The sequence below is a fragment of the Oncorhynchus keta genome, chromosome 34, assembly GCF_023373465.1.
Source record: "Oncorhynchus keta strain PuntledgeMale-10-30-2019 chromosome 34, Oket_V2, whole genome shotgun sequence".
Taxonomy (NCBI): domain Eukaryota; kingdom Metazoa; phylum Chordata; class Actinopteri; order Salmoniformes; family Salmonidae; genus Oncorhynchus; species Oncorhynchus keta.
The window spans coordinates 8,616,601-8,627,045 of record NC_068454.1 but is presented as its reverse complement, the minus strand read 5'-3'; the positions used below and the strand labels follow the sequence as shown (position 1 = coordinate 8,627,045).

At 44.5% G+C, this 10,445-nt stretch overlaps 1 protein-coding gene and 2 long non-coding RNA genes across 11 annotated transcripts in view; 2 read left to right on the top strand and 1 right to left on the bottom strand.

Annotated features, from left to right (window-relative positions):
• LOC118377983 (major facilitator superfamily domain-containing protein 6-like) overlaps window positions 1–5,970 on the top strand; it is a gene marked incomplete at its 3' end in the record, with an annotated part of 29,361 nt that extends 23,391 nt beyond the window's left edge. The window contains exons 4-6 of the mRNA XM_052492603.1: window positions 1,726–1,887; window positions 3,995–4,093; window positions 5,735–5,970. Of these exons, the coding sequence (XP_052348563.1) occupies window positions 1,726–1,887; window positions 3,995–4,093; window positions 5,735–5,970 (497 nt within the window). The remainder of the gene's footprint in view (window positions 1–1,725; window positions 1,888–3,994; window positions 4,094–5,734) is intronic.
• LOC127914976 (uncharacterized) lies at window positions 2,003–3,027 on the top strand. The gene is made up of 3 exons (XR_008089666.1): window positions 2,003–2,108; window positions 2,761–2,925; window positions 2,959–3,027. It is a non-coding gene; the product is annotated as an uncharacterized LOC127914976 (long non-coding RNA).
• LOC127914975 (uncharacterized) lies at window positions 4,100–5,728 on the bottom strand. Of its 9 annotated transcripts, none has more exons than XR_008089661.1 (5): window positions 5,361–5,509; window positions 4,796–4,923; window positions 4,669–4,732; window positions 4,414–4,605; window positions 4,100–4,349 (listed from the first exon to the last, which is right to left on the bottom strand). It is a non-coding gene; the product is annotated as an uncharacterized LOC127914975 (long non-coding RNA). The 9 variants fall into 9 exon arrangements; XR_008089660.1 differs by having other exon boundaries at window positions 4,107–4,349; window positions 5,425–5,728; XR_008089659.1 differs by having other exon boundaries at window positions 4,107–4,285.
• Window positions 5,971–10,445: the final 4,475 nt, after the last annotated feature.

The window sequence follows — 10,445 nt, the reverse complement described above, 5'->3', positions numbered from 1 at the left end:
AAAGAAGGCAGAAGCAGTGTTTGAACTGGCTGCACCAGTGCACTTACATTGTTGGCATGTTGGCTCAGAGTTCATATCAGGCAGGACAGGAACTCTCCTCTCAACGAAATGAAAGGCTGTTCCTTTGCCTGGGAAACACCCTTTTCCTCTGTATCTAGACTTCACTAACAGCCACTTAGGCCATGAATAACAATGTTGCAGCTGCACACGAAAGATTAACATTAAAGGACGCTTAAAATGTTTGTAATCATTTACTAGAGGTGTAACAACAGCCAACAAAACATTTAGAGACGCACTGAATCTCTTTAAAAAAAATCTCCATCATTCTAAAAGAAGTGGTATGACAATATTTGTATTTTATTTAACATGTATTTAACTAGACAAGTCAGGTAAGAACAAATTCTTATTTACAATTACGGCCTAACCCGTGCCAAACCCAGAAGATGCTGGGACAATAGTGCGCGGCCCTATGGGGACTCCCAATCATGATACAGCCTGCAACACAAACAAAATGGCCGTAGCTCTGGTCTGGCCATTGTTTTCTAATAGTGGGAGGTTATGCCACATTCACGTCATGTTGGAAACTCGGGAACTCTTAAAAGGAACTCTTAAAAGGAACTCTTAAAATGAACCTATGTTATTTGCGTAGCGCTTCCTATTGGTTGATTCTGATCATTCCCAAGTGGGAAACTCGGCTATCATCTTTGGAAATTTCAGTGTTCGACATGACGTGAACACGACACACGTGACGACATGGGCCAGCTAAAGAGCTGAATAGGGGGCAAGGCCAGGCCGGACTATGGAGGGTAGCAGGTTCAATGGCTTTGTTCTATTATTGGTGTACAATGAGACATGTTGACTTGGAACTAGCTGGTTGAGCCACTTCAAACACGGCACACCCAGTGAGGGTTAAGTCCTCTCTCTCTCGTCTGTCGCCTGCCATGAGCGCTCTATCTCAGGTTCCGCTGGTTGTTCCTCTACAGGAAGCCAGGTTTTCCTGTGTCTACTCTTCTCAATGGCAAGGCTGTACTCACTGAGCCTGTACTTTTGTCAAGGTTTTTCTAAGGTTTTGATCAGTAACAATGGTCAAATAGTTAGCCACGCATGGTGTACTGTCGATTTAGGGCCAGATAGCACTGCATTTTGCTTTGTGCTTTTGCTTGTGTTTCCTAATAAGCAATGTAGTTTTGTTTAGAGTGTTGTTTATTGTTTTTATCTGATTGACTGGATGTTCTGGTCCTGAGGCTTCAGTGTGTTAGTAGAACAGGTTTGTGAACTCAGGACCAGGACCAGCTGGATGAGGGGACTGAGGCTTCAGTGTGTTAGTAGAACAGGTTTGTGAACTCAGGACCAGCTGGATGAGGGAACTCCTTTCTTTGCTCAGCTCTTGGCATTGCAGGGCTTGGTAATGATGAGAGGGGGTCACTGTATTTTAGATGTTTCCAAAACTGAATGGCTCTTTTCTGAGTTTTTATTATTAATGGATATTGACCTAATTCTGCGCTGCATGCGTTGTTTGTAGTTTTCTTCTGGACATGTAGGAGAATCTTACAGAACTCTGCATGTCGGTTTTCAATGGGAGTGATTGCCCATTTTGGTGAAATCTTGTTTTGCAAGTTGACCCCACATGCCACACTCTGTCTCTCTCTCTCCTTGTCTGTGTGTCTCTGTCTCTGTCCCTCTCTTTCCGTCTGTCTCTCTCTGTCTGTATCTCTGTGTATCTAGGTGTGACCCATGCCTCAGTGTGGGCAGCCTGTATCTCCTACCTCAGTGCTGCAGTGCCTCCAGAGCTGAGGACCTCTGCCCAGGGTATCCTCCAGGGCCTGCACCTAGGGCTGGGCCGGGGCTGTGGGGCCATGGTGGGGGGAGGCTTCGTCAGTGTTTTTGGTAAGAAGAACCACTGTGTGAGGAGAAGTTGTATTTAATCGAATTAAGTGTCCCCCAGTTCTAGAGTATGTAAAACACATTCAACCAAAGAGAGATGGATATATTGGCGTCACCCGTTAAAGGTATTATCAGGAGTAAAGACTGCTGCGTTAAAGGTATTATCAGGAGTAAAGACTGCTGCGTTAAAGGTATTATCAGGAGTAAAGACTGCTGCGTTAAAGGTAATATCAGGAGTAAAGACTGCTGCGTTAAAGGTATTATCAGGAGTAAAGACTGCTGCGTTAAAGGTAATATCAGGAGAAAAGACTGCTGCGTTAAAGGTAATATCAGGAGTAAAGACTGCTGCGTTAAAGGTATTATCAGGAGTAAAGACTGCTGCGTTAAAGGTAATATCAGGAGTAAAGACTGCTGCGTTAAAGGTAATATCAGGAGTAAAGACTGCTGCGTTAAAGGTAATATCAGGAGTAAAGACTGCTGCGTTAAAGGTAATATCAGGAGTAAAGACTGCTGCGTTAAAGGTAATATCAGGAGTAAAGACTGCTGCGTTAAAGGTAATATCAGGAGTAAAGACTGCTGCGTTAAAGGTATTATCAGGAGTAAAGACTGCTGCGTTAAAGGTAATATCAGGAGTAAAGACTGCTGCGTTAAAGGTAATATCAGGAGTAAAGACTGCTGCGTTAAAGGTAATATCAGGAGTAAAGACTGCTGCGTTAAAGGTAATATCAGGAGTAAAGACTGCTGCGTTAAAGGTAATATCAGGAGTAAAGAGTAAAGGTATTATCAGGAGTAAAGACTGCTGCGTTAAAGGTAATATCAGGAGTAAAGACTGCTGCGTTAAAGGTAATATCAGGAGTAAAGACTGCTGCGTTAAAGGTATTATCAGGAGTAAAGACTGCTGCGTTAAAGGTATTATCAGGAGTAAAGACTGCTGCGTTAAAGGTATTATCAGGAGTAAAGACTGCTGCGTTAAAGGTATTATCAGGAGTAAAGACTGCTGCGTTAAAGGTATTATCAGGAGTAAAGACTGCTGCGTTAAAGGTAATATCAGGAGTAAAGACTGCTGCGTTAAAGGTATTATCAGGAGTAAAGACTGCTGCGTTAAAGGTATTATCAGGAGTAAAGACTGCTGCGTTAAAGGTAATATCAGGAGTAAAGACTGCTGCGTTAAAGGTATTATCAGGAGTAAAGACTGCTGTGTTAAAGGTACTATCAGGAGTAAAGATTGCTGTGTTAAAGGTACTATCAGGAGTAAAGACTGCTGCGTTAAAGGTAATATCAGGAGTAAAGACTGCTGCGTTAAAGGTAATATCAGGAGTAAAGACTGCTGCGTTAAAGGTAATATCAGGAGTAAAGACTGCTGCGTTAAAGGTAATATCAGGAGTAAAGACTGCTGCGTTAAAGGTAATATCAGGAGTAAAGACTGCTGCGTTAAAGGTAATATCAGGAGTAAAGACTGCTGCGTTAAAGGTAATATCAGGAGTAAAGACTGCTGCGTTAAAGGTATTATCAGGAGTAAAGACTGCTGCGTTAAAGGTAATATCAGGAGTAAAGACTGCTGCGTTAAAGGTACTATCAGGAGTAAAGACTGCTATTCAATGTTCAATTTTCTGTTCAATGCTCATTAATTGAAATGACTATTGAGAACAGCAGTAACTATTGTAGATGGTACATTTAACAGTGGCTAACAGAACAGAATGTAGCGTCACTCCTCCTTGAGCAGCTAGTTGTACTCACACGTGTCATACTCTCACATGCCTTTCCAACTGTTGAACAACGTCTCCCCTCCTTAAAAGGACGCCCTGTCCTCCATGGTTTTCTCTTAATAAACTACCAGCAGCCCCATCTTCAATCATTAGGATAGGAATTTGATGGTCTGGAATGCATTTGGCAGCTCTCCCAGAATAACAACTGTGTGTCTCTCTCTCTGTGTTCTGAAACACATCTTGATGACTGTGGTAACATATATCCTTTACAGTCCTGAAATGGACATTACTTGTCAGTTTTTCTGTTACATGAAAAGCAATGAGTGAAATAAATACGTTTATTTAGAGATTTTGTTTCCAAAAGCCGATGGAGCACACGTTTGTCTTTTTGGGTTATGGTTTAGGAGCGGCCCACACCTTCAGAGGGATAGGAATGGTGTCCCTCGTCATCCTCCTCCTCTTCGCTCTCATCCAGTGGCTGGCTGTGCAGAGTGGGAACAAAGGTATGTGTCATTAATGTTTATTTTATCCTACCCTGTACCCTTCATGGCATGCCTCTGCCTGGACTTATTAAATCCCTTAGAGGAGAAGTGACTGGCTCCCAATCTGGCAAGCATAACATTTACTTCACCTATTAAACCCCTTAGTGGAGAAGTGACTGGCTCCCAATCTGGCAAGCATAACATTTACTACACCTATTAAACCCCTTAGTGGAGAAGTGACTGGCTCCCAATCTGGCAAGCATAACATTTACTACACCTATTAAACCCCTTAGAGGAGAAGTGACTGGCTCCCAATCTGGCAAGCATAACATTTACTTCACCTATTAAACCCCTTAGTGGAGAAGTGACTGGCTCCCAATCTGGCAAGCATAACATTTACTTCACCTATTAAACCCCTTAGTGGAGAAGTGACTGGCTCCCAATCTGGCAAGCATAACATTTACTTCACCTATTAAACCCCTTAGTGGAGAAGTGACTGGCTCCCAATCTGGCAAGCATAACATTTACTACACCTATTAAACCCCTTAGTGGAGAAGTGACTGGCTCCCAATGTGGCAAGCATAACATTTACTAACCTATTAAACCCCTTAGTGGAGAAGTGACTGGCTCCCAATCTGGCAAGCATAACATTTACTTCACCTATTAAACCCCTTAGTGGAGAAGTGACTGGCTCCCAATCTGGCAAGCATAACATTTACTAACCTATTAAACCCCTTAGTGGAGAAGTGACTGGCTCCCAATCTGGCAAGCATAACATTTACTTAACCTATTAAACCCCTTAGTGGAGAAGTGACTGGCTCCCAATCTGGCAAGCATAACATTTACTACACCTATTAAACCCCTTAGAGGAGAATTCTCTTTCTCAATCAGCAACTAACATTTACTTCACCTATTAAACCCCTTAGTGGAGAATGCTGCATGAATGGCAAGCATAACATTTAGGATCTTAATAGTGGAGATTGACTTGTTCTGGCAAGCATAACATTTACTACAATTAAATTTTGAAGCATGCCAAGGAATTGTTAGCATAACATTTACTACAGTTTAAACCCCTTAGTGGCCAGATCCCAGAATCTGGCGGATAACATTTATCACCATTAAACCCCTCCAGCCCTTTTCCCATCTAGCAACCATAACATTTACTCCAATCAAACCCTTAGTGGAGAAGTGACTGGCTCCCAATCTGGCACCATAACATTTACTTCACCAAGCCCCTTAGTGGAGAAGTGACTGGCTCCCAATGTGGCAAGCATAACATTTACTACACCTATTAAACCCCTTAGTGGAGAAGTGACTGGCTCCCAATCTGGCAAGCATAACATTTACTTCACCTATTAAACCCCTTAGTGGAGAAGTGACTGGCTCCCAATCTGGCAAGCATAACATTTACTACACCTATTAAACCCCTTAGTGGAGAAGTGACTGGCTCCCAATGTGGCAAGCATAACATTTACTGCCATTCACTTTTTATTATCTTTCTCAATCAGCAACTGAGAAATTCATAGGCATTAGAATGCTGCATGAATCCTATTTAGGATCTTAATAGTGGAGATTGTTGTTAGGTCAGACACATTAACGGAATAATCATTTTGAAGCATGCCAGGAATTGTTATGAAACATTTAGCTTGAGTTGTTTTCCAGATCCCATAATGCTGGCGGAGAACATCCCAGTCCCCTCCAGCCCTTTTCCCATAGCGACCATAGACATTATCCAATCAAATAATGGAGCCGCCACAATGACACCACCGAGGAAGACCAAGCACCAGGAGGATCAGGAGGATTTGAGCGAGCCTGCGTGGGTGGTGTCCGCCTCGCCCTGGGTCTCCCTGGCGTTCGCCCTGCACCAGATCAGAGAGATGGCTAGCATTGCCAGGAGTAGACAACCATCCGCCGCTGCAGGTACTGTAGGTAGACAGGGTGGCTGGCAGCTCGTGGGCTTCAAGGATAGACTGATGAGTTCAGGGATAGACTGATGGGTTCAGGGATAGACTGGTGAGTTCAGGGATAGACTGGTGAGTTCAGGGATAGACTGGTGGGTTCAGGGATAGACTGATGAGTTCAGGGATAGACTGGTGGGTTCAGGGATAGACTGATGAGTTCAGGGATAGACTGGTGGGTTCAGGGATAGACTGGTGGGTTCAGGGATAGACTGGTGGGTTCAGGGATAGACTGGTGGGTTCAGGGATAGACTGGTGGGTTCAGAGATATACTGGTGGGTTCAGAGATAGACTGGTGGGTTCAGAGATAGACTGGTGGGTTCAGGGATAGACTGGTGGGTTCAGAGATAGACTGGTGGGTTCAGAGATAGACTGGTGGGTTCAGAGATAGACTGGTGGGTTCAGGGATAGACTGGTGGGTTCAGGGATAGACTGGTGGGTTCAGGGATAGACTGGTGGGTTCAGAGATATACTGGTGGGTTCAGGGATAGACTGGTGGGTTCAGAGATAGACTGGTGGGTTCAGAGATATACTGGTGGGTTCAGGGATAGACTGGTGGGTTCAGAGATAGACTGGTGGGTTCAGGGATAGACTGGTGGGTTCAGGGATAGACTGGTGGGTTCAGGGATAGACTGGTGGGTTCAGGGATAGACTGGTGGGTTCAGAGATATACTGGTGGGTTCAGGGATAGACTGGTGGGTTCAGAGATAGACTGGTGGGTTCAGGGATAGACTGATGAGTTCAGGGATAGACTGGTGGGTTCAGGGATAGACTGATGGGTTCAGGGATAGACTGGTGGGTTCAGGGATAGACTGGTGGGTTCAGGGATAGACTGATGGGTTCAGGGATAGACTGGTGGGTTCAGGGATAGACTGGTGGGTTCAGAGATAGACTGGTGGGTTCAGAGATAGACTGGTGGGTTCAGAGATATACTGGTGGGTTCAGAGATAGACTGGTGGGTTCAGGGATAGACTGGTGGGTTCACTGGTGGGTTCAGAGATATACTGGTGGGTTCAGAGATATACTGGTGGGTTCAGGGATAGACTGGTGGGTTCAGGGATAGACTGGTGGGTTCAGAGATATACTGGTGGGTTCACTGGTGGGTTCAGAGATAGACTGGTGGGTTCAGGGTTAGACTGGTGGGTTCAGGGATAGACTGGTGGGTTCAGGGATAGACTGGTGGGTTCAGAGATATACTGGTGGGTTCAGAGATATACTGGTGGGTTCACTGGTGGGTTCAGAGATAGATTGGTGGGTTCAGGGTTAGACTGGTGGGTTCAGGGTTAGACTGGTGGGTTCAGGGTTAGACTGGTGGGTTCAGGGTTAGACTGATGGGCTCAAGCTGTGCTTTGAGGCTGGGCCCAAAGACATATCACAGGGCAGAGAAATAAACAGGTAATGTTTGTGATTTTTACATTTGTGATAATGAAATGTGACCGGAATGTTTATCTAGCAATGTGTGCATGTTCCAGCCAAGGTTCCATGTTGTATCATGTCCTGCTGAGAATTGTCTTCTTTATTTCATGCATCCAATCTTGAAGAAAGGTGAGAATATAATACCTGCCTTTAGAACGGTATTTTATGAGGGTGTTTTTCATATTGTAGCGACCTTAACCCAAGTCCTAGCGAGCTCGGCAAGAGGTTTGAACCTCTAGGCGTAGCGGTTAACGTGTTGACTTGACTTTCGCTGGACCCGAATTGACTACAATATCTACAACATTTTGCTAAGTAGTATTATTACAGTATTAATGTAACACTTTACCTTTGTTCTGATTGGTAGGAGATAAATGAGATCGGCACAGATGAACCAACTGATCCCAGTCCCCATCCTTAGAACCTCCCCAGACTGGTCCCTCTCAAGTGGGACCCGCTCTCTGACCAGGACCTACGCATGCTGATCAACCACCCCTCTCCACGGGCCAACACACAGTAGGGGACTGGAAAGAGGGGACACGTTGCACATTGAGGAACTGCCCTAAAATGTTTTCCTTCCAAGCAACACCAAGTCAAAGCCCATCCATGCACAGCTGGGAAGTCCAGATAAAAGAGTTAAGGAGTATGATTTATACAGACTGGACAGGAGAGAAATACTAACCAAAATGAAGGAGGTTGAATTCTTCCTCCTAGCAAGACAGGTCTTAACCAGCTGAGGAAAAACTCTTTGACCGATCTATTGTTACTCTGTCAAGTGGACATCAAACGTGTAACAGAGTCGTATTTATTTGACTCATCCTGGAAATCTGGGATAGTGGGTTCGATTTGAATAAGGCTCCATTTGTCTCGCTTGCCCTCGAAGTGCCTGAGCCGCGGTGCTGTTGTAGGTCGGTGATTCACACTCCTGTAGCAGTGCCACACTGAATCCAAAACGCTGTGTGTAATGGCTGCTTTGCTTGATGTGGACTGTAGAGATTCCTCTTTACATCAAGTTTAAGTGCCAATTCAATAGGCGAACGTTGTGTAACGTTGCAGATAGCAATGTTATTAATATAACTGGTTGGATTACTTATTCTACATGTCAGAGAGACATGTGTTCTGAGGTTGGTGGCACCTTAAATGGAGAGGGCTCGTGGTAATGACTGGAGCAGGAATCAGTGGAACGGTATCATATACATCAAACACATGGTTTCCATGGTTTCCAGGTGTTTGATGCCGTTCCATTTGGTCCGTTCCTGACATTATTATGAGCCGTCCTCCAATCAGCATCCTCCACTGTTCTATATACTATGTTGATATCTGCCTGTTCCCACAACTTTGTGCTCTCTTGAAAGTGGCCCTGCTTTTATGTGTAAATGTTTACTGTGTCTAGTGACGAGTCTACCACCTATCAGCCACTGAAGCTGTGGAAGAATAGATACGTAAAAGGGTTTATGATATCCACCAGGCTTTTAGGATCTGTAATTACTACAAACAGACTATAACACCATGAGTTCTGTAGAGACCACTTTCTATATTTAATGATAAGGTGTCTTAAGGCCAAGATGTCTAAATGTCAAATATTTCACTATGATCATATTTAGACAGAAATAATTGTCAATGATATCAAACTGCTTTCTTCCCAAGGGACTATCTAAAACAGTTGTATTGTAATGACCATTTCACATGCCTTGTCTGCTGTCTTCTACCTGACAACTAATACTCCTGGTGCACTGTGGCCTTTATCTTTTCAAGGTGAAACAACAGTTTGCAAGACGTCACTGGAAAAGTTTTTTTTTTACTACCACGTTTCTTTTTAAACTACCAAAAATGTATCCTTGTAATTTAATATGAAGAATATGCACCCAATTTGAAATCACTTTAATGCTGTTTGATATAAAATGTATGTAAAAAAAAAAATTTTTTTTTAAATCAAGCATAGGCATATTTCTAGCCATGAGGGAGAACTTTTGCTCTTGACAGACATGGTCCAATCAAAATCTCCATTTGATGTTTCCAGCATGTGATTGGCTGTCCCCGAGGCTGCAGTTTCTTAAGCAGCCAGGTTGGGGCAGTAGATGGGAGTTCACTGGATTCCACAGCAATGGGAGTACATGAGAGCTTGTTACAGTGACCAGTAGGGGAGCAGGTCTCAATGCCCCAGGCACTTACCACACAGGAGGAGAAAAACAACAAATGTATTAATGATTGCTGCCAGTTAACCTGAGAGCTATAAGCACCATTTGAAAGTCATTCTGGTGAATAGTTGTAACTACGATGCAGAGGTTTTGATTCCAGAGGAAGACAGATGTCTGCTTTGACTATGATTAGAGTGGGATGACAGCCTGAGGAAGAGTTTCTGGGTCACTATGAAGTCAAACCCACTGAGAGAGACGATAGCTCTGAGAGACTCTGGGGCATCCCTGATTCTCCCTGAGTCTACACTTGTACACTTTCTCCCATTGATTTAACAAATGGTGGAAACTCCCTCCAGCCAATGCTTACACCAATCCTATGCTTTTAAATCCATGCCAGGGAGTGTTTAAGTACACACTTCTGGAAAAGGGTGGAGAATCAGGAGGGAGCCTTTGGGGACGATGGGAATATTCAAGTCCCCCAAAGTCTCTGTTGCCCCCGGTTACAGGACTTCTCTTCTCATTAGGTGTTTTATCATGGAAGGTGAAGCCGAGAGGTACCGCCCCCTACTTTCTGACTACTGCTAGTTTTCTGGCCATTTTAGGGTCCTCCGGTTCACCACAGAGGTTTAAATTGATATTAGAAGAGCTCCATATTCTCGTCCCCTATGAGGTAGGGCTCTGGAGGTGGGGTGAAGGCGCTGGGGGAGGGCAGGTAGGGGGGGTAGAGAGGGGCTCTGGAGGTCGGGTGAAGGTGCTGGGGGAGGGCAGGTAGGGGGGGTAGAGAGGGGCTCTGGAGGTGGGGTGAAGGTGCTGCGGGAGGGCAGGTAGGGGGGTAGAGAGGGGCTCTGGAGGTGGGGTGAAGGT